The 23,504-nt window shown below is 49.7% G+C and overlaps 1 protein-coding gene across 5 annotated transcripts in view; it reads right to left on the reverse strand.

Moving 5' to 3' along the window:
- LRP8 (low density lipoprotein receptor-related protein 8, apolipoprotein e receptor) overlaps nucleotides 1-23,504 on the reverse strand; it is a 91,947-nt gene that overhangs the window by 11,729 nt on the left and 56,714 nt on the right. For 3 of the 5 annotated variants that reach the window (XM_006879697.1, XM_006879696.1, XM_006879698.1), the window contains 10 exons: nucleotides 23,217-23,339; nucleotides 19,096-19,215; nucleotides 18,895-19,020; nucleotides 14,032-14,206; nucleotides 11,368-11,595; nucleotides 7,301-7,419; nucleotides 6,917-7,056; nucleotides 5,362-5,503; nucleotides 4,348-4,500; nucleotides 1,878-2,102 (listed from right to left, as the gene is read on the reverse strand). In XM_006879697.1, coding sequence (XP_006879759.1) covers nucleotides 1,878-2,102; nucleotides 4,348-4,500; nucleotides 5,362-5,503; nucleotides 6,917-7,056; nucleotides 7,301-7,419; nucleotides 11,368-11,595; nucleotides 14,032-14,206; nucleotides 18,895-19,020; nucleotides 19,096-19,215; nucleotides 23,217-23,339 — 1,551 coding nt within the window. The remainder of the gene's footprint in view (nucleotides 1-1,877; nucleotides 2,103-4,347; nucleotides 4,501-5,361; nucleotides 5,504-6,916; nucleotides 7,057-7,300; nucleotides 7,420-11,367; nucleotides 11,596-14,031; nucleotides 14,207-18,894; nucleotides 19,021-19,095; nucleotides 19,216-23,216; nucleotides 23,340-23,504) is intronic. The other 2 variants (XM_006879699.1, XM_006879700.1) reach the window with 2 other exon arrangements.

Consider the following 23,504-nt stretch of genomic DNA (forward strand, 5'->3'; position numbering starts at 1 on the left):
GAGAGAAGATCTTCACCCTGAAACCTACAGCGTCCCTTTTCAGCAGGAAGTAGCTAAGAGAATATGCCGTCCCCTTTTCCTTATGAATCCGGGTGAAGTCTCTCTCAGGGAGGCGTGATAGTGAATGGCAAAGGACACACTGACAAAGGAGATTAATCAGAACTGGCTTTGACCAGCACTGTGGCAATTGGACAATTAAAACAGACTTTCAAGGGGGGAAAAAAAAGAAGAATGAACTGGGGAGGAGGGTAGAGAAAACAGTGCAACAATGAATGAATGAAAACCCAAAGTCTCTGTAAATGTTCATTAAAATTTAATAATTAAAAAAAGAAATAATTACATGGGATGGAAAAAAAAAGAAATACATGGGAAGCAGTATAGTGTAGTGTGATCAAGGACACAGACATCTTGAGTTCAAATCCTCCCAGTTCTGATACTTCGCTCTCTCTATCTCAACTTGACGGCATGTAACAACAAATATATAGATAGATAGATAGATAGTTATATAGATAGTTTTATATATAAACTATATATATAAAACTATATATAGTTTATATATATATAACTATATATATAATCTCATTACCATTGAGTCAGAACCAACTCAGCTGACCCTCCAGTGGGTTTCTGAGGCTGTAGAGTGTACAGGAAGAGACTGCTTAATTTTCTCCCTTTGGAGCTGCTGGGGATTCTAACCATTAGAGAGGTACAGCGTTTGGGTAGCAGTGCAACTATCTATGCTATCAGGGCTCCTCTTATAAGCATATCCGTAAATGTAAACATATGTGTATGCATGTAGTTTTTATTTCTTTATGTGGATCCTGTGGAAGCCGGGGGGAGACTCCCTGTCAAGGGCTCTGGCCCAGAGGTTTCAGAGTGACTGAAACTCAGGTATGTTCCACTTGCCTGTCCAAACTTGAAGGCAAGTGCTCAACTCCAAGAATTCCAACTTTTGCTGTCAAAATGCACTGATAGGTGAAGGGCCAGAAGAAGGAGGAAGACCCTCAACAAGACAGACTGACACAGTGCCTATAGTGTACTGGAGATCATGTAAATGGCACAGACCAGGGCAGGGTGCAGATCCGTTGTTCACAGGGATGCTATGAGTCATAGATGACTCGACACCACCTAACAACTTCAGCAGCAACAACAACCACACCACTTGATTTGTGGGCCATCCATGTGTGAAGGAAACTTTAAAAGATAGTTTATCCTTTTAAATTAACTTCTCCTGGCACGTAACTCAATTACAAAGGCATTTGCTGGTTAATGAGACAGAACATTTCTAGCAGTGACAATTACTGCTCCCAATGATTTAGTAAGTGCTGGACTTAATTATTTTCATCCAAGGGCTTGGAAAAAGGAATGAGCAGAGCACTGTTGTACATATTACTATCTCAGGAGTCTACCCTGAGCTTCTAAAGTTTCCAAACCTGGGGGCACTCCCTCACACACATCACACAACGTGTGAAACAGACAGTAGAGATTATGTGCAGATGCACCCCCATTCAATCAGCAGAGGCCATGAGCGATGAACCTCAGTTCAGTCAGCAGAGGCTGTGGGCAGGTGCACTCTTGTTTCCTGTCGCTTCTGCCTCTAAGGACAATCTGATGGTGCAGGTAGTGGTTATTATTATTACTAAACCGTATTATTCCTTCAATATTGTAGGTGAAGAAATGGGATTAAGAGAAGAGAAGCAGCTCCTCTGTATGTGAGGTGCACCTCAGACTTCTGAAATCACAGCGGCACCCTGCTTCCTCCTCTGAGAGGGTCAGTATTCCTTTGGCTCTGGCTCAACCTCTTCCCACAGATTCCCCTATTCCAGCTCCCCGAGACCGCCCCTCAGGCCAGGGAGGAAGAAGGCTCCTCTCCTTACAGTGCTGCGAGTGGTTGCTGGTCGCAGGGCTTGCAGTGGAGGGGCTGATGCTGGGAGCCCTGGGCACACTGAGGGAGCTCGGGACCCCTGAGACCAGGCTTGGCGTCTCCATGCTGTGGTTCCAATCGGCAGGGCTGTAGGTGGTGGTCTCAGCGACTCTTGTGGTGGCAGCTCCCATCCTTGTCACGGTGTAGGCTAACGTTGTAGTTGAGGTAGATGGAGGTGCTGAAGGGGAAAGAACAGGAGAGAATTTTGTTGGTTTAGTGCCCAAGTTACTTGCCTGTGTGAATAATACTCATGAATTCATTCTTCAAAGCTTAGTTCAAAAGTCACTGTGTGGAGACTTACTTAGCACCCTAATAGGCAATGAGCTGAATCTCAAGCATTTTGTCTATATTTATGCTTCAGTTTGAGTTGATAAAGGTGAGTTATTGAAACAATGCTGTAAAATTAGTTTTGCGTTTGTATGAGTTTCATACAAACTTAGGAGGATTTTGCTCTCATTGCTACACTGAAAAATCAAAACCAAACCTAGTCATCAAATAGATTCTTACTAATAGTATTTTTTCTTTCTCCTGTGAAGAGGCTAGTGGATTCAAACTGACAGAAGTGTCACCTTTGTCTCAGCAGCACAGCTCCCTTCAGACTCTACCACCAGAACTCCCTATGGGACAGAGTCCTTTTTTATTGTTGTTATTGTTAGGTGCCGTTGAGTCAAGCATGATTCACAGCAACCCTATGAACAAAAGATCTGCACCCAGTCCTGTCCTGCACCATCCTCACACTTCCTGACACACAAGAGCCAACTGCAGCAGTCACCATGTCAATACACCTGGTTGAGACTCTTCCTCTTCTCCATCGACCCTCCACCCTTCCCACAATCATGTCCTTCTCCAAGGAATAGCACCTCCTAATAACATGTCTAAAAGATGTGAGGCAAAGCCTCATCATTCTTGCCTCCAAAGAGCACTCCAACTGCACTATTTCTAAGACATATCTGTTCGTTCCCTTGGCAATCCATGGAATGTTCAGTGCTCTTCTCCAACACCACAGTTCAAAGGCATCAATTCTTTTTTCTGTCACCCTTATTCATTGTCCAGGTTTCAGATACACAGCTAGTAATCAGAGACTATGGCCTGAATCAGACACACCTTCGTCCTCAAACTGACATGACTACTCCTCAATAATTTGGTAAGGTCCCTAACTGTAGACTTTCCCAGTGCAATGCATCTCCTTATTTCCTGACTGCTTGTACAAAGAGTGTTAATTGAGATCCAGGCAATGAAGCTGTTGACCGTCTCAGTCTCCTCTCCATCCATCATGATACTGCCTATTGGTCCAGTGGTAAGAACTCTTGTTTTGTTGATATTGAAACAGAATCCATACTTGAAGGCTGCATTTCTTGAACTTCTGCAATAAGTGCTTCAAGTTCTCCTCCCTTTCAGCAAGTAAGGTGTGCCATCTGCATAACACAGGTTATTGAAATCATATGAATCCTGGATGAAAGTAAGGAATACCAGAAGAATGTCTATTTGTGCTTTATTGACTACGTAAAGAATACCTTTAGGACAGTATATTTACAAGTATTACCCCATAGGATTTCCAAAGCTGAAATCTTTATGGAAGTAGACTGTCATATCTTTCTCCTGAAGACCTGGTGGGGTTTGAAGTATCAACCTTTTGAATGTCAAGTGCTTTAACCACAGTTCCACCAGGGCATCTCGTAACTGTTACATTACTATGTTTAAATTCTCACTGCAATTTAAATAGTTGAGACTGAAAGTCACAAATGATGCAGCTGAGTTATGTTGAAAGAAAAAGCGTTGATCCTATATCAAGATCTAGGAAATTATATGCATTTAAAGGGTTAAAGCATGAATCTACTAACTTTTGGTCTGAGTCACATCGTACAAGGGCTCTGGTGCAATAGTGTGTAGGGAGTTGTGCTGCCAACCCCAAGCTGCACCTCTCTGGTAGCTCAAATCAGGGAAAGACGGACAATCTCCCACACAATTCACAGCCCCTGAAAACCAACGGGAGGGTCAGTACAAGTTGGTTCCAACTCGATAGCAATGAGTTGCGTTAGCTGAGTTTATGTAATGTCTTAAGTTCCAGGTAAAACAGGAAAGCAGAGCCATCTTAGAATTCATCTTAGTGAATCTTAGTACCGGGAGCCATGGAGCTCAAAGTTCTTAACCCGTGGTCGTTAAGGATGTGCACAAACTTCCTGAAATGGAATGAAAAAGGTTGTTTGTGTACTTTTCTCAGAAGTACGTAGAGGAAGTTTTGGAAGGAGCCTGGTGGAATCCAGTATCCGGAGAGGGAGAGAGAGAAGAACCTGCAAAGGTAATGAGTACCGAGAGAAGACAGTGGAGAGGTGGGAGCATATGGTGTCCCAGGAGCAAGGGAGCAGTCCAGCAGGAAGGGGCTGAGCATCACCCAGGCCTACCTTCCCACTAGCTGTGCTTACCTCGGTAGCACCTCTTCATGTCTGGGCCCAGCCACATGGTGTCAGGACAGGCACACGTGTACTTGGGAGAGTGGCTGGAGGTCTGAGGAGCAGGAAGGCACAGGTACTCACAGCCTCCATTGGGCTGGGCACTCAGCTCGCAGGCGTCTGCAGCTAATGTAGAGGGAGAGAGAGCATGCGCTCGCAAGAGTAGGGCACAGACAGGACCCGCCAGGTCGTCCCTCCTCCAGCAGATGAGGCCCCTGCCACTTGGATTGCTCAGAAAGTTTTTCCTGCTACTCTTATAGGGCTCCAATCAGCACTGTACCTGGTGATTTACTCCCTACTCATAACTCCAAGAGATGAGCGTTCTGTTCTACAGCAACAGAGGAAAACACCTAAGCTCAGCGAGAAGAGACTTGTTAAAGCTATGCCTCTAGCAATGCTGGAGTCAGGATTTCAATCCAGGCCTCTTTGGCTCCACAGAGCAAGGCCCTTTATCGTTCACTTAAAATTCTAGATTTAGAATCAGGAAATCAGCTTCATTTCCTTACCTTCCTCCCTGAATTCACTCCTAGACTCCTAGCTTAACTTTGGAAGCCAGCACTACTAATACAGGAGTGGACAATCTGGTAATAGGACTCCTAGAGTCTCTTCCCAACCAACAGGGTGATTTATTGAAAATAAGACATATACTTCAGCTTGGCCAACTGCAGAATGGGTTCTAATAGCAGTTGAGAAGCCATGTGTAATGGCAGGAGGAATCAGACCTGAGTTCAGGGTCTGGTCCTGCCACCTCTAATATCTCTCTGATAGCCACACTTCACAAGACTGACAAAACTATAGCATTTGTATTTTTGTTTTTACTCAGCCTTATTTCAGAGTTGGAAAAAATAAAATAGATGATGACAAAGTACTGTACAAACAAAAAAGATGACTAATTCTTCCTGGGGTTATTGAGACAGGACATGAAAGTGAGCACAGAGCGCTCGTGGAGAGGACACAGCCAGGGACGCAGGACCAGGAAAGGCTCACCTCGTGGCTGCTTCAGCTCATGGAAGATGACAATGTCGTGTGGGTTATTGAGGTTCTCAGCCAGGATGGAGATTTCCAGGCCATTGAGCCGATTTGCACTGAAAATAGCTTCATTCTCCAAGTCTGTCCAGAACACTCTGTCCTGGGGGCACAGATGCAGAGGATAGAAGGCCTAGAGCTTAAACTCAGGACCTCAGGGTGAGGGATCCTGGGGTTTGGGCATGAAACTATAAAAACTGCCTCAACTTCTTCCCCAACTATCACCCTAGAATGCAGCCCTCACCCTGGGGGTGCATGCTCTCCTGGCTCCCATCTGTCACAGGGCCGTTCTGCAAATCTCTGCTTTGGCTTGAAGGCCACAAGCTGCTCAGGAATGGTGAGTGAGGCCCGCTTCCTGGAGCCCAGCAGAAACCCAAGGCTGGGTCTCTACAGCTGTTACATTATGGGGGCCAGGGACCAAGGCTGGAGTGACCATGTGAGTTACTGAGGGCAGTTCCTGCTGGGCCTCTTACAGCCTAAGATGTGTACACACAACTGAGTACATACTTTAGTCCACACATGTGAAGGTGTTCACCTTTGGGGGAAAAAATTCCACCTTTACAGGTTAAACCATGCATCTTCATGCACAGGTCTAAACATGTACCACAATCCTCATCGATACACATAAAAAGCACCCACGTGTCTGACGACCACATATATACACACACCCACATGCACCAGCACATACATACAGGAGTGCACACTATTACACCGATGCATTTATACAGACACATATGCACATACACAAACTTACATACATATGCACATACACAAACATACATGCCGACTGGTACAAGCGCATACACACACCTGTGTTGTGAAGCAGAGGCTGGACTTGAGATGGGGCTCTGCCCACACTATCTGAACAGTGCTCAGTGACCCTGCTCCAAGCAAACACTGCCAAAGCCCACCACAGCTCCTGTCCCCTCACTTTCCACCCTTGGTCGTTGTTAGTTTTAGGGAAGAAGTGGATGGTTGGTCCTAGCATCCTCATTCCCCATGGGGAAAGGCTGTTAGGGCCTCAACACAGGACTTGACCCTTCAGCTTCCTGGGAGCTGCTCGAGGACTGGGATAGAGTGTGATTCACTTCTGTGCCCCGTGGGTCCTGCAAAGCTCAGTGAAAAGACACTGAATGGGGCAGTGTTTCTTAGGCCATTTCCAATATTAAATGATTCTAAGGAGACACATTTTCCCTCTTCTCTGTCTCCCTCTCTCCGTCCCTCCCTCTTGGGTACCTTCTGCATATGTGGGCACGATGTTGGGAGCTGAGGGAACACAGAGGACACATGTGACCTAGCGACTCACTTGTGAGAAAGCTCTGGGTGGGTCTCGGGAAGGGAGCTGGCAGACAATGGCTGACAAAGTCCCCCAGAGGCAGCCCGCAGATTTTGTACGGTTGGCCTCTCTGTTCCTTTGTTTCTACTCAGGCTCATGTTAGGGCCTTCTTTGACTTGAATAAGCCTTTTCTAGGCTTTGTCTTCTTCGAAGGGCCATGCCTCCCCTCATGGGACTCACCTCAAACACAGCGATCCCAAAAGGGTGGCTCAGGAAGTCTGGGGAGGAAATGAGCATCTTCCTGTTGCCTCCGTTGACATCGATGCTGGATAGTTGGTGCAGCTTGGAGTCGACCCAGTACAGGCGCTGGCTCAGCAAATCTTGGAAAGGAGGAGAGGGTGGGGTTCAGGCCATGAGCCAGGACTCCAGCCAGGTCTCAGATTCTCTGCCCTCCTCCCTGCCCACCTTTCCAGGTGAGGCTTCAAAGTGAGGTCAGCGTAGGGCAGCTATGAGGAACAGGGCTACTGGCACCAAGAGGAGACCCAGAGACCAGGCCCAGGGAGCCCCAGATGGTTAGGATCAGGGGCTAGAACAGGCTCCAGGCCCAAGAACAGGAGGGCTCACCCAGGGTGATTCCATTGGGCCATTCAATGTTGTCTGACACCAGTGTTTGCCGCTCTGCACCGTTGAGTCCAGACTTCTCAATCTTGGCCTGGAACCCCCAGTCAGACCAATACATGAACCTAACAGAGAGAAGAACCCAATGTGACCCCTTGTCTGGGGACACGATGAGGGTGGTCTGGGTCACGAGAGCTCAATGGCCCACTGAAGACTCAAGGACTAGCCTTTGTGGGGAATGGCAAGGCCTGGGACGACCTTTGGAATCATCAAATCTTTGTAGTCACAGGTTTTTCGGCCTTCTCCTCACTGGACACGGCCTCAGCTGAACAGTCTCAGACAGCAACCCAGAGCCAATCACCCACTTCTGGCAGCTCTCACCAGAGCCCTAAAATGTCACGCAGGAAGGGCCCTTGTTCAATCTCTTACTTCCCAGTTTATAGAGGAGAAAGTGGATGACCCACCCAGGGTCACCCAGTAGTCCAAGTGAAGATCCTGCCCAGAGCTTCTCTTCTTTTTCTTTCAAATGTCTCCTGAAGGCTCGCTGCATGCAGGCATGGTGGGTGGTCTCCCTTCATGAACTGGCAATTGCAGAAATCACTGCTCCTCCAATACAGTCAGTCTACAGAGCTTTGAAAAATGGGGGAAACTCTCACTCCCACAGCATCACGAGAGGAGTGTGGACTGTAACCCCAGCACTGTTGGGGGGCAGTGACACTAGAATGACTAAGAGTAGCAGAGGCTGGTGGGTCGGCCAGTATTGCGGGGGATGGGCTGTCAAAGCAGTGATGACACTAAGGTTAGTGTCACCTGTCCCAAAGTGCAGTGACTTATTACTACCACTTCCTACTTTGTCAGCCAATACAGTAACTCACCATGCAGCTCCTCTCCTCTCTCACTGGCCAAGGTAGAGATCCTCCTCTCTATGTGATTGGTAACACAGCCTGCCAGTCCATACAGTGACTGACAGGTGCATGGAGCCAAAGAGGCTGGGGCTGGGAGGGGAGGGCCACCTGGTGCAAGGCTGGGTCCTGAGCCCAAGGTGGGGCAGAGCCTGGCCTCTCCATCCCTACTGATGCCACTGTGTCACTCACCAAGGTTTTAAAACCATAGTGACACCTCCTGTTGATGTTATGTGTTATAGTTATATGTTATATATATGTATGTGTGTGTGTGTATATATATATATGTATATATATATATATGTTATAGTTGACTACAACTCCTAGTAACCCTATGAACAGTGGCTCTGAACCCTGCCCTGTCCTGAGCCAATCTCACTATCCCTGCACACCTAACCTCACTGCCAGTCACTAAGTCATCCTATCTTATCCAGGGTCTTCCTCTCCTGTGCTATCTCTCCACCCTTCTGAGTATGATGTCCTTCTCTAAAGATTGGTCCCTCCTGGCCACGTGCCCCAAAGGGTGTGAGACAAAGCTTCAAAATCCTCATGCCCAAGGAGAAACTTGGTTTCACCCTCTCCAAGACAGACCTTTTTGTTCTCTCGGTGGTCCATGGAAAGTTCAATATTCTTCTACAGCACCACAACTCAAAGGCATTGAAAACACCTATGGGCAATAATGACTTCTCCTATCGCCCTTCAGATAAAGTCTAAAATCCTTACCATAGCACCCAGGACTACATGATTGGATAGTGCTCTATTTCTCCAGTAGCCTCTCCTGCCAGTCCCCATGCTTAACAAACCCAGTACCTGCCTCACTGGGCTTCTCTCAGTTCCTCCATCTCCAGTAGCCTCTCCTGCCAGTCCCCATGCTTAACAAACCCAGTACCTGCCTCACTGGGCTTCTCTCAGTTCCTCCAGGACATGAGACTTTGCCACATAGATCTTCCAGCGGCTAGTCCTTGATTTAAATGTCTAAATAATACAGAATCTTTCTCTAATCCTTTAATATATTTCCCATTATTATCTCACAAATCACCCTGCACTTTCCTGGCTCTGAGTCTGTCTTATACTTGGCATGTAGCCCTTGTGTGTTACATTATTTTTGTTAGGAGCCACTGGGTCCACTACAACTCATATTAAGCTTTATGACACCTTTTCCAAGGACTGACCTCTCCTGACACATGCCCAAAATATATGAGACAAAGTTTTACTTTGTCTCTAAGAAGTGTCCTAGTTTCACATCCTCCAAGATAAATTTGATAAAATTTGAAAAATTTGATAAAATTTTTTTTGTCAGTCTATAGGATAGTCTGTATTCTTCAGCTCACTAACACCACAATTCAAAGGCATCAGTTCTCTGGTCTTCGTTATTCACTCATTGTCCAACCTGCACATGCATAGAAAGCATGGCTTGGGTTAGGTACACCTTAGTCATTAAGCTGATATCCTTACTCTTTAGAACTTTGGAGAAGTCCTTGTTAGCTGATTTCTCCAATGCAACACATCTTTTGATTTCTTTAAAAAAAAATTTCTTTATTTCTTGATTGCTGCTGCCATGAGTGTTAATTATGAATCTAACTACAATGAAATGGTTGACAATCTCTTCTCCATCTACCATGATGTTGCCTATTGGTCCAGTGGTGAGGATTTTTGTTTTCTTGATGTTGAGATCTAATCCATATTGAAGACCATAGTCTTTGTCTTCTTCAGCAAGTGCCCCAAGTGTGGCACAAGTTGCTATGCGATAGCGAGTCAGAACCAACTCATAGTTGACCCTCCTGGGGGTTTTCAGAGGTTGTAACTAGTATGGGAGGAGACTGCCCATCCTTCTCCCACAGAGAAGCTCATGGATTTGAACTGCCTGCCTTTGGGTTGGCAGCACAACTCCTTACCACTAAGTCACCTAAGAACATAGTAGGCTCTTGTTTAGCATTCATTGAATAAAGAGGTAATTTTAATCTAACCTCATAGTAAATCTAAAACTAAGATTGCTGACAGGCAGATTCCAATGCATGCAACAACCTGCCAGTGGGCTTCTGAGGCTGTCAGGAGACTGCCTATCTTTCTCCCATGGAGCAGGTGGTGGATTCGAACTGCTGACCCTTTGGTTAGCAGCCCAATACATTATACTCTACACCACTAGGACCCCTTGGCTCAGAGGAGCTGACTTCTCTAAGATCTCATCACTAGTGAGTGGAGGAGCCACATTTCCAACTCAATTTCTGGGCTCCACAGCCTGGGCTGGGCCACCTGCCATGCTCGGCCACTCCCCAAGGCCTAGCACATGCTCTTGTTTGACCCCACATCCAGGTGCCTTCACTGGGAGCATCCATGTTTAACACGTGAGGATAGAAGGAAGAAGTAGAAAAAAGCTGATCATCCTGGTAAACTTAGTGTAATATCTACCCACTGCTGTTGACCTGACCCAGACTCAGTGACCCTATAGGACAGTGTAGAGTTAGTCTATGGTGTCATATTTCTCCCATAGAGGCTGATTGGTTTGAACCACTGCCCTCTCAGCAGCCCAGTGCTTTACCCACTGCACCACAAGGGCTCCTTCTGACGTGGTGCTGAGAACCAATGCTTTCTCAGGATGTCACCACCGAGGGGGAACAGTACTGCTCTGCTTAGATCCCTACTCTCAAGACTATGGTGTGTCCAGAGCAGGGCAGCCCGGGTGGTGAGGGGCCAAGAGACTGTGAAGGGTGGAGGTTGGAAGCCCGGAGCACAGAAGACCCAGTGGTCTTGGCCCTCAGATCTTGCTGGCTATTCTACAGGGCAGGGAGTGGGCATGTTTCACGTAACTCTAGAGGCCAGTGGAGGAAGTCACTGGGAGGCAGATTTGAGAACATGAGGTGAGAGAAAATAAGAACCTTCTAAATAGATATAGCTGCTCTCCAATGAAACAGGTGGTAAGGAGTTTTCTGTCCTTAAAATGTAAAGACACACACACACACACACACACACACACACGTCAGCAGCCTTAGGAGCAATTTCTGGAGTCCTGACAGTGAGCGAGCGGTAGTGTCTGGGAAGGAGCCTGGCGACTGCCCCTGACCGCGTGGGTTTTCTTCCCGAGGGCCTGTGTTTTGTCTCGTCTTGTGGCAGACACCTGAGAGGTGAGCGTACAGGGTGGGAGAACGGGAAGCCTGAGGCGTGCACACTCACCCTCGCAGGGGGTCGACAGTGATGGCCCGGGGTTCACTCAGGTCTCGGCTGAAGAGAGTGCATCTGCGGCCGCCATCAACCGTGGCCACTGAGATGGTCTTGTTGCCCGAGTCGGTCCAGTAGATGTGCTTGTGGACCCAGTCCACCGCCAGGCCCTCTGGAGAGTGCAGCTGCTCGTCGATGAGGACCTCCTGCTCCGCTGGGTCGCTGGCCTTGTCCATGTAGGCGCTGTGAGAACCCAGAGGAGGTGTTCAGAGACCACAGACCCCCATATGGCCATCTGCACCCTTCTCTACTCCTCCCCCGGGGCCAGGACAGTGGATTTTAGAGGAAGAGAAAGATAGTCCAGGTGGAGGGAAGAGAAAAAAAAATCATCTCATTGCTGTCAAGTCTAAACTGACTCATAGCTGACCTTCCAGTGCGTGGAAAGAGACCGCACATCTTCCTCCAGCAGAGCAGTTGGCGGATTCAAACTGCACGTCTCTGGAATAGTGTGTGCGGATGCCCAGAGGTGACAGTGTTTGTAGTAGTGTGCTCTTGGTGAAAGCAGATGGAGGGGGAGGTCTGGGGATATGGGAGGATCTGGGCAAGATAAGAGGCTGGAAATAAGTGTGGGGCAGGGGCCACATCCTGAGGGCCTTGTGTGCTGTAATAAGGGTTTAGGTTGGTACTCTGTAAGGGGCGGAGGGGAGAGGGGTGGTATTAACTGTATAGTTTAAAACACATCAGAGGACACTGAAATATGAGGTATGAATCTGAGACCGGCTGGAAGGGGAAAAGTAAAGGGAGTAGGTTAAGAGGCTGTCACAGGAGCCAGGGGAGAGAGAACAAGGTCTGAAGAGGGGTTGGACCATCGAGAATGGAGAGCAGACAATGAACATAAACTTAGGCAACATTAGCAGGACTTTGTCTTACTGAATACTGTTTCCCCCAAGGCTCTCTCCTTCCCCACATCTTCTCTCGCGGGATGACTAGTTCTGTAGCATCTACTGTCAGCAACCACTCTTTGACTCACAGATCTGCAATCCAGACTTAAAAGCCAACCAGCTCCCCCACCCACCCCAGCTGTCCCACAAAATACCTCAAATTCAACATGTCCAAACTTGCTCACCCTCCTCCCAGGACAACTGCACTGACTGTCCAGTCCCTACCCAAGCCCAGGTGCCTCCTCCACTGCTTGCCCTCAAAATATGTTGTAAATCCTAACCTCTGTGCCTGAGGTTTTAATCCCATTGGGGAACGTGTTGACATTGTCATGTTAATGAGGCAGGATTAGTATAGATATGTTGTTGTGTAGCATCAAGTCAGAACCGACCCATAGCTGACCCTACTCAATCGCACAGGGGACTCCCATCTTTCTCCTGCAGAGAAGCTGGTGGATTCGAACCGCGTATCTTTGGGACAGCAGTGCAGCTTCTTATCACTAGGCCAGTAGAGCAACAGTATAGATATAAAAGAGATTAAACAAGCAAGCCAGATTGCAGAGAGGGGGGAAGAGAAGCTGCACCACATGAGATCAGCAAAGAACCAAAGAACAAGGACCTTTCCCTGGAGCTGGCCTTTCTCTAAAGAAAGCTTTCCTTACGGCGAGTGCTCTGAATTCACACTTCTAGCCTCTTAAACAGTGAGAAAATAAATTTCTGTTTGTTAAAGCCATCCCCTTATGGTTATTTCTGTTACAACAACCCTAGATTGCTAAGACAACTCAAAACAGCTCCACAGACCCTGGACCTTCCAGCTGAAGAACTAGAAAATTAATACTGATTCTTCTTCCTTCTACCTGCTGCACATCCAATCTGTCATCAAATCCTGCTTCTTTCAGTGGCAGCGGTTGTACATAGGGACTGACCTGGCTTGTTTCTGGGTGTGTGAATGTGGGCTGTGTGTGCCTGTGTGTGGGAGTCGTCAGGGAGCAGCACTCAGTTCATTCACTTCCATCCATCAGTAACCCCTGCATTCATACAATCATTCTTTCCATCAGCCAGTGCCTGGTCATCAGCATTCCTGCAAGGTATATCTCAGACAGATAGAGGACATGATTGCAAAAAGGGGCCCAACATGCAGGGAGGCAGGCTTGTGATAAGTGAGGAAAACAGGCGGGGATCTCCTTGATCATGGGAGGAGATCTAAGAGACGGCCTTCCTAAGTCTAGATTGGGTAGTACTTTCCAGGAGACTGTCCCCCATCCCTAGCCTGGTTGGCTCAGAGGCTTCCCCTGTCCCCTTCACAGCTGTCACAGTGCAAGTCACTCTGTTATGAGGAGGATCCTCCAGGCATGGAAGAGCTCTGCTTCATTATACAGGATCCAACACATAAATAGATGCATGAGCTGCCCGTTTTTTAAAGTCCTCATGAAAGCCCAGGCCTTCTTCCTTTCTCCTCTGACCATCTCCTGTATTCTGCACTTCCCTCTAAGACCACAAGGGGTCAGACAAAACCCAAGTACGTGGGTTCCAAAGCTGCTCTTCCTACAGGAGCTCATGCTGTTTAAATCAGAAAGTTGCAGGTGGCTTAGGGATGAAACCCGGTCAGTTTTTGCCCACCGTGATCCTGCATCACTTCCTATGCCCCCACTGTGTCATGGGGAATCCTAGAGCTGGAGACGATGCAGGGAGCTTCTTCTCTCCTCCATCAGCCTTGCCCCGAAAAGGTGTTCGCACTCACCTGTAGATCTTGCGGTAGGAGAGGTCACACCAGTAAATGCGATTTGTGGCAACCTCGACGTCCAGCGCTACGACATTCTTGAGCATGGGGATGAGCCGCGAGTAGTCCCGCTTCACCAGGTCGATCCTCCGCACCTCGTGCCGGTTGGTGAAGATTAGGGAGGGGCTCCTGCCAGCTGTCACAAGGGGAGGTTGGGAGAGAAGGGGTCAGAGCCATGGAGTCCGGACACCAGGCTCTGCACTGGTGCTGGGGGATGTGGGCAAAGCCTTTCCTAGAATGCCTCTTTCCCAGAAAATTGAAAAAATAATTCTGACCTCACAGGTTGTAGGAAAAGTTGAAATAGGTTTAAGAATAGGATTCCTAATCTTGGTTTTAGATACTAACACCCCCCCCCAAAATTTATAACTCCATCACACTTAAAAGTTTCCCACAGGTGACCCCAAGCTCCCTGTCGGCCTCATCACTCATCTCTCCACACACCTTGATTCCTAACTCTGTCCTGACAGAGCTGTGGCAGGCTTTTCCGCCTCAGGGGCATTACTCAAGCCGTCGCATCCGCCTCCAATGCATTTCCAACAAGAACCACCATCTCTGCTTGAGGCCCCACTGTTATATCCAAAGGCACCTGAGCCAAATATGTGCTTTAGAAAGGTGACCGAGACTAGGATGGAGGGAAGACTACAGGGCCAGGGAGACCCTCAAGGAGGTTGTTGAGATTTGAGTTTGTGCAAAGGGGAAGGGACGGGAGACATGGCAAGAGGTGAAGCTGCAGAGGTTGGCAGACCATGGAGGGCCCAGTAAATTGGGTGAAGACATGGACTTTATGCTGAACCAGTGGCAGGGTTGGGACGTGATTTGACATGTTGTTGTTAGGTGCCCCGAGCTGACCATGACTCATAGCATCCCTAGAACAACAGATCTGGACTTTGCCCTACCCTGTGGCAGCCTCTCCATTTCTGACATGCTCAGCCCATTTTTATAGACACTGTGTCAATCTCTGTTGTTGGGGCCTCTTCCTCTCATTCTCTGACCCTTCACCTTTCCATCATTATGCCTTTTTCCAAGGGCCACCATCATGACCTACACGCTCCTGGCCACTTCTTAATGGAGGGCCACTGCCCACAACCTACAAGGGTCTAGCCCGGTCCTCCTAGCCTGTCTTTAGAGGCATCAGACTCTCAACATCTGAGTGGCAGCTCCTAGCAACACCCGTCCCCGAGCTGTCTGTGCCTTCCTTCTCACTCTTTATTTCTGCCTCACATGCCTGACAGCCCTCTGGTCCCCATCGCTGTGATCTGGACCAGGCCAGTGTCCTCCAGGGGCATCTGGGGTCAGCAAGGAGCCATGGGGTGCCTGGTTGGGTATGTGACCTGTGTGTGATGATGGAAACTGTTTCAAAGCAGGGTGGGTATGATACAAACAGTGCTCATGTGGGAAGGGAAACCAAGACACGATGGACTCCAAATCCAGCTATGCCACTGATGTTATTGTTACGTGCTGTCAACTCCAACTCATAGAGACCCTATTACGTACAACAGCTCTGAACTCTGCTCTATCATGAGCCAATTTAATTCTCTGTCACACCTGCCTACATTACTCCAGTCACTGAGTCAATCCTTCTCATCGAGGGTCTTCCTCTCTTGTGCTGTCTCTCCAACCTCTCAAGCAAGATGTCCCTCTCCAAGGACTGGCCCCTCCTCGCAATATGCTCAAAGTATGTCAGATAGATCCTCAGAATCCTTGCCTCCAAGGAGCAGCCTGGTCTCAGCCTCTCTAGGATGAACCTGTTTGTTCTCCTAGTAGTCCACGGTATATTCTGTACTCTTCTTGAGCACCACAGCCCAAAGGCATCAATTTTCCTTCTATCCTTCCTAGTCATTGTCCAGCTCTCTGATGCCACTGACAGCACTCTTCCTTGTCCCTGATGACATCTTCCTCCGGGAAGGCAGGAGCTGAGCTGAGGATATCTGAGGTGATTTCTACTGCGAGCTGTTATGGGGACATCCTGTGTGTGATCTGAGCTATAGGTGCACTATAGGCCTTTGTGTGTGCAAGTTTCTCTGTGCGGGTGTTATCTGCACAACCACTGCTGCTAGTGAGTCAATTCTAACTGAGTGACCTGTAGAATAGAGTGGGACCACCCCACAGAGTTCCCAAGGCTGTCACCTGAGAAGAGGACTGCCAAGAGAAGAAATGGAGGCGAGCTCTGGTGGCCTAGTGGCAAGAAGCTGCAACTGCAATCTCAGAGATGCACACTTCAAATCCACCAGATGCTGTACTAGTCAGATCTGATTTGACAGTACACACAAAAAATAATGAAATAAAATAAATTAAAAAAAAGAAAAGAACAAACGGAGATTTCTTGGAGAAAGTGCAGCCAGAGTGCTTCCTGGAGGCAAAGCTGGAGTAGCTTTGTCTTTCATACTTTGGACATGTAGCTAGGCCAGGTTATTCCGCAGAAAGAAACAGCATGTTTGGAAAGGTAGAGGGTCAGTGAAGGAGAGGAAGACCCTCAACGAGATGGACAGACAGAGCAACTGCAGCAATGGGTGCAAGTGTGTCAGAGATGATGGAGATTGGAGAGACTAGCTCAGGGTTCAGATATGTATGTTGTTCATAGGGCCGCTATGAGTTATACTCAATTTGACTGCACTAAACAAAAACACCAAATAGCCATGATGAGTGCTTTAACCACCTGGCCGCCAGGGCTCCTTGTGCTGTCTCCACTGTACCTGTAGAATCTGTATGTCACACATGTCTCACATGGTTACATGCTATATGTGATGTGCTAATAGTCAGGGACCTCTCCAAATTACTGAGGAATAATGATGTCAAGATGTGCTTGATTCAAGCCATGGTCTTTTCAGTCACTTGTTAAGCATCTGAGAGCTAAACAATGAAGAAAGATGACAGAAGAAGAGCTGACTGCCTCTGAGTTGTGGTTTGAGAGAAGAGTGCTAAATATCCCATGGACTGCCAAAAGATCAAACAGATAGGATGTGGAAAGGTGCTGCCAGAGTGCTCCTTAGAGGCAGATATGGTACTTAGGAAGGTGGAGGGATGGTGAAGGAGAGAAAAAACCCTCAACCAGGTGGACTGACACACTGACTGCAGCAATGGGCTTGAGTGTGTGACTGTGCGGTTGGCACAGGCTAGGCCAGGGTTCAGATCTGATGTTCACAGGACCATTATGAGTTGCGGTCAACCCAGCAGCACCTAACAACAACAGCAATGTCTGTCGTACATATTATACACTTGGGTGGTACTTTGGGGGGCGGTTACGAGGTACATGTCAAGTCCCTGGCTGCTGTGTTTTAAGAATCTCTGTTATGTACTGTATTTCTGCATCTGAACTCTACACTCACACATCCAACTGCCTACTCATCATCTCAGCTGGAAGTCTACCAGTCTCCTTAAACTTTACATATCCCAAACAGTCTGACATTTCTTCGCCGTCACTTTTCTCACATCCATAAATAGCAAGCCTATGGTTTTTTTTAGTCACTCAGCCAAAACCTTGGAGTCATGCCTGGCTCCCTTTTGCTTCTGTACTCCACATTCAAGTTATAATCCAATCCTACTGGCTGTCCTTCAAAAGAGACGCAGCCTGTCCACTCCTCACTATGCCACAGCAACCACTCTGGCCCAAGCCACCATCAGCCCTCTTCAGGATTACTGCAGCAACCTCCTCAGTCATCTCCCTGGATCTCCCCGGTCCCTTACCATCTACTCTCAACGCAGCAGCCAGGAGGAGCCTATTAACAGCTTCCCCTGACTTGGGTTGAAACCCCCAGCCGGCCCATGTAACAGCCCACGAGGCTGTGTGAGTCCTTGAGTCACCTCTAATTTCATCTCCTGTTCTCTGCTCCAGAGCACAGGTTTCCTCACTGATCCTTGAACCCACCAGGCAGGCCCACGACATTGGGCTTTTGCACTTTTTATATCTTCCTGTCAATAACTCCAGGGTTCAGTCACTTCCTTCAGGATTTAAATGTTTTCTTCTCAGTAAGATCATTCTATCTGAAATTGCAATCCGCTGCCCTTCTGGGATCTCACTCTTACCCTCTTTATTACCCTTAGTCCTTATCACATCTGCCATGCTCTATATTTTACTTAAAAACAAAAGAAACAACCCCACACCTTCTTTCTTATTGGTCCTCTACCGGATTATAAGCCCCTCCAGGAGAAGCAGGGAATTGTGACTGCTCTGTTTATGCCGAACCCCCAGTGCCTACAACAGTGTTCAGTACCAACAATTCATTGCTGACATTCCAGCAGGTTTTCAGAGGCTGTAAACAGCATAGGAGAAGACTGTCCATCCTTCTCCCACAGAGCAGCCGGTGGGTTCAAGCCACACACCTCTGCGCTGACAACACAACTCTCTACCCACTAGGTCATCAGAGCTCCCTGAAACAATGCTGGGCTTTCAATATAATTCAGTCAGAACTGATTCAGAGCTGAAGCCTCAGGCAGGATTCTGAGGCTGTAAATAGCATGGCGGGGCCTGCTGCTGGTGGATTTGAACTGCTAGAGAAGCATCCTCTTTGGGTTGGCAGTGCAACACCCTAAGGACCAGGACACCTTCTAAAAGCTGAAGAAATGAACTGAACTAATAGAATGGTTCATTGTGCACATTTTTGCATGGGCTGTCTCTGCTGTGTGAGCAATCTCCATGGTCATTTTGTCTATGCATCGTGCGTTGTGTGAGGGTAATCTCTGGGGCTGTGGGCAGTCAGTGTGCGGTGCACGGTGTTTGCAGCCAGCTTTCTATGTGTACATATACACCTGTCCTTCATATAATGGAAGCTCGAAGCAGCTGTACCCTCAGACCCACCCTCTGTGTCCACCCTGGGGACTCCATACCGACAGCTTTGCAGTTCTTGGTCAGCGTGTCCATCTCATAGCCAGGGTGGCACTCGCACTTAAAGTAGCCCTTGTAATTGACGCAGATCTGGCTGCAGGCGTCTGGGTCCTCACACTCATCAATATCTGTGGAGAGAGGCAGGTGTGAGAACCGGCAGGAGCGTCTTCCTCTGTGGGGGGGGGGCAGGGAGAGGGCCTCACCACCACAGGTCTTCGGGTCCAGGAGCCGGAAGCCCGCTGGGCACGTGCACTCAAAGCCAATCTTGAGGTCAGTGCAGATATGGGAGCAGCCTCCATTGTTGTGCAGACACTCGTTTAGCCCTGGAGAGGGACGCAGGCACCTGAGGGTCCCTGAGCCCAGGCTGGCGCTGAGGCAGGGGTGGGCAGGGCCTAGCAAGGAAGCAGACCCGGGCAGTGGGACCCCCCTAGTGCCAGAGATAGGAAGGCTCTCAGCATCATCAACCAGGTGAGTGGGCAAGAAGAGGGACCAGCATGTGCTCAAGGGCAGACATAGGATGCAGACAGAGCGGAACCGGAACTTAGATCCCTGCCTCCCAGGCCGGGGCTTTGCCCACACCAGGCTGGAGGTCACTGGGCCCTCCCTGGGAGGAAGCCTCAGGTCTTTGCTTTCACAAACATGTTTTTGGCATCTCCTCCTTCCTTGTGACTTCAGAGTTGAAGGGACCTGCTTGTATCATGTCCACTCTCAGGATCTCTTTTGAGAGGTCCCTCCACCCTCGTGGCACCCACTCGCCTCCTGAGGCAGCTGGCTTCCCCTTGGAACTTTGGCCCTGCCTGTTATCAAGTCCTTCCTCAAAGGGTCTGCCTCCCGAAGCCTCTGTTACTGCTCCACTGTGTGGGGTTGGCTAGTAACCAGAGGTTCCCTCAGCCTTTCCTCAGACCACTCGCTTCTAGTCCTGTCATTCAGGCTCCTTTCTGCAGACGCACTTGCTACACTCAGGCTTCTCTCTGGGCAGGGCCGAGAGTCACCCGCTTACAACAAGTGAACATGGCTGGCTATCGAGCATATGGTTGTCTGACGCTTTCAGGCCTTTTCTGCAAAGAGCTGCTGAGTCAGTGCTCTCCCACTTTGATGTGCTTTCCACTCAAATCTCTCCTCTCAGCACCTGTTCTTGTGCCTACACTTAGTCATGGGCCTGGCCCCAATTACTGTTTCAGGAGATGGTGTTCTAGGAGGGTATCCGGGTCCCTGTTCTCTCCCGCCCTGCCTTTGGGCAGGGTCCTAGAAGAGGTCCAGGAGGCCAGGAGCAAGACTCATCAGGTTCACACAGCGTCACCTGAGCTCCGGAATCACAGCAGGTTAGTTCTGCAAGCCGAGGAGGCAGCCACCCACCCACTGCCCGTCAGGCACATGCACTGCCACCGCAGCCAAGCCGAGCCAAGCCAGCGTGGCAGTGCGCACAGCTGGTCTGGGCTCCCACCCAGGTCATGCACAGCTGGGGTACCCCTCCTCCAGACGGAGCCATGCTTAGCAAATGCCCCCTTTACCCCTGGGCCTCCTCCTGTTTCCCTGGGACGTTGGCAGAACTGAAAAGAACAAGATCACAGCAACCCTGTGACTGGGTGGTCAGGGGGGTCACTCAGCCAGACCCAGAACTGGGAAGCCCCAGTCTCTTGGGGTGACTGAGCCATGGCAGTTCTGGCGTGGCCCCTGTGGGGCACCATCTCCAGGAATCTTTCTGTCACTCCCAGTTCACCCTGAACTCTCCAGGACTGTGTTGTCCTGAACATCGTTCATTCATTTGTTCAGTCTCCGACCCACTGCCTCATTCATGCGTCCATTCCCTTCCTGCCTCTCCTTGTGCAGATTGCATGAATGCAACAGGTGTATTTACTGGACGCAGATGGCATGAACAAGGTGGCTCTGGAAGGGGAAGGTGGGAGAGTTCAAAGTCCTCCAGCTCCTAGTGAAAGGCAGAGTCCCTCAGGGCTGAGGTGGTAGTGCTGCGGGAGGACACTGAACGGCAGGTCTGGACAAGCCTGGCCCTGCCAACCCCCTTTCTTAGAAGGCCTGGCTGAGGCTGATCCCACTGTGGAGTCTGAGGGGAAAGGCAGGGATGGAGGGTCCCGATGTCTGGCTAGCATTTGAGGCCCTCCATGGTTTCACGGGCACGTGCACACGTCTGCATGCACACACACTTACATGTACACACCAATGTCTGTGCAGAGGCAGACAGACCACGGACTCCATGGGTACGTTCAGACATCAGACACACGCAGACACACGTGCATGCAGCCCCCTGTACTATTCAGGGGGACATGGACAGAGACTGTCCTCTCACTGATGCAGGGACAGAGGGCACGCACAGACACAAACACATGCATACGTTCTGTTGATGTCATGCAAAGCCAAGAGAGAAGAGGTGAGCAAGTTAACAGTCACTGGCTAACTCCAAATCTAGACGAGGAGGGGGAATGGCCAGACTCAGTTGCTCCTGCTTTCCTTTTCTTCTTTTGTGATGATTCCTGTTCCTGGGACATCTCGTGGCAGGGCCTCTGGGGGGGTGGTGGTGTGTGTGTGTGTGTGTGTGTGTGTGTGTGTGTCTCCTGCAAGCTCTGGGGATAGCTCAGTGGCCTTTATTAAAATATTCTTTCTTTCAAAACTAGTTGTTCAGTTTCAAAAGTGGGCAGGAATACTTGATTTTTGGGGAGTGCCACAGGGCAAGGCTCCCTGAGCACCCAGGAGGGGAGGTGCTGGGTAACAATGGCTCTACAGGAAAGCAGAGAGGGGAACGAGGCTCCCCAGGGGTGACTGTCCAAATCTCCCCCACCCCTACTTCTGATCCTTGGGACCAGCAGAGGGAAGACTCTTGATCTTTTCTGGAGCCCAGAATGAACTTCCAGCATGTTCTCTGGGATGCCTGCCTCACTCTCAGGAGAGATGGATGTTACTCTCAGTTATTTCTAGCCTGGAGCCCAAAAGCTCTAGACACCTACCTATTCCTCACGGATGTTCAGCCTGTAAGTCTGTTTTTCCAGTCAGTCTGAGGGCTCTAAGCTGAGGATATGGCCACCTCCTACTACTGGTCTACCTTCTAGTCTTGGCCTAAGGCAGATTCCAGGACGTACCTCTCTTGACCACTTGATTCATGTACCCCACCTGTCCCTTGTAGGGCCTCTTGCAGAGACTGGGAGTCCTCAGTGGCGAGGATCCTGGCTAGGTCAGCAAGGTAGGGTCACCGAGGAAGAGAGAAAGTGCCAGAGTGTGCATATAACTCAGAGGAACGCAGAAGGAACGAGGAGCAGCCGAGACCAGGTTTGTGAGAGGAAGCATAATCTTGGAGCATGAGGCTGGAAGGAAAGGCCTGTAGAGACTGGTAGGGGTGCGGAGTGAGAGGCCCCAGGACGGAAAGGGTCAGAGCAGAAAGCAGGGGGTGCAGAGAGGCAGGCAAGGTTCTCAAGACCTGATGTCAAGAGGGGAGTGGCGGGGAGGGTTAGTTTGTCATGAGAGCAGACAGGTACTGTACCACACTCTTTCTGAGGCTCATCCGACCAGTCCCGGCAGTCCCTCTGCGCATCACACACTTTCCCGCCGTCCACGCACTCGCCACTCTTACACTGAAATCTGCGGGGACCCTCACATGTGGACTCTGTCAGGCCGGACAAGACAATGGACAGCGCCTGTGAGGCCTCAGGCTGGGCGAAGTGTAGCTGCTGAGTCCAGCTCCCTGGGGGCTCTCTAGGGCAGACAGCCCACCTGCAGGATTCTGGGTGCTCTGTTCACAGTATAGAATGCCGGGGCTTCCCCAAGTATCACTCAGCGGGCAGAACTATGGGGGTCTGGGTCTGATGGGGCTCTGGGAAGAGCAGAGCAACATCTGTAGAGAGCCTGGGGGCTCCTGAGGGGAAGACCTTTGCCTCTGGGTCCTGGACAGGGAAGGGTGCTTTACTGCCCACTCCTTGTACATCCTCCAAGACAGCCAGTGCATCAGGATCCTGGCTCCTACCAGTGGGGGGCAGTCTGATGAGCCATGCGAGAATTAAGTCCAGGGGAGCAAGACAGCCTTGGCTGGATCTGGGTGCTAGTGAGGGGAACCCTGCTGAAGCCAGGACACGGTGAATGGTGGCCCTGGACTTCCTGCAGTGCCTTTCACATCCTCCCGGACACTTTCAGCTTTGACAGTGCCCTGAGCAATCTAACTCTGGTGACACAACAACTCCACGGGAGGGGATTTGGGCCATTTATGGGCAAGTGATGCTCGGGGGGAAGATGCCTCTCAGGGAACAAAGGGAGATCGCTCACCCTCTGCTCTCCTGGAAGAGCCCCACTTCCCCTGGGACGCCCCGCCTGCCCCACGCACCCTGCAGGCAGCCAGCCTCATCGCTCCCATCTGCACAGTCCAGCTCCTGGTTGCAGCGCTTGATGGCAGGCACACAGGATCCGTCCTTACACTGGAACTCATCCCCACGGCAGGTCCCCAGCGCTGGCGGAGAGCAGGAGGGAGAGGATCAGGGCCACGGTGGTGCTGGGGCAGCTTTCTCCCTCCAGGGTCATGCCCACCCCTGACAAGAACAGAACCCAAGTGGCCAAGTTTGGGGTCCTCCAGGGGCACCTGGCCAAGGCACCTCCAACACACAAACTGGGAGAC

Source organism: Elephantulus edwardii, unplaced genomic scaffold, assembly GCF_000299155.1.
Source record: "Elephantulus edwardii isolate Elephantulus edwardi_28Jun2011 unplaced genomic scaffold, EleEdw1.0 scaffold00005, whole genome shotgun sequence".
In the NCBI taxonomy this organism is placed as follows: domain Eukaryota; kingdom Metazoa; phylum Chordata; class Mammalia; order Macroscelidea; family Macroscelididae; genus Elephantulus; species Elephantulus edwardii.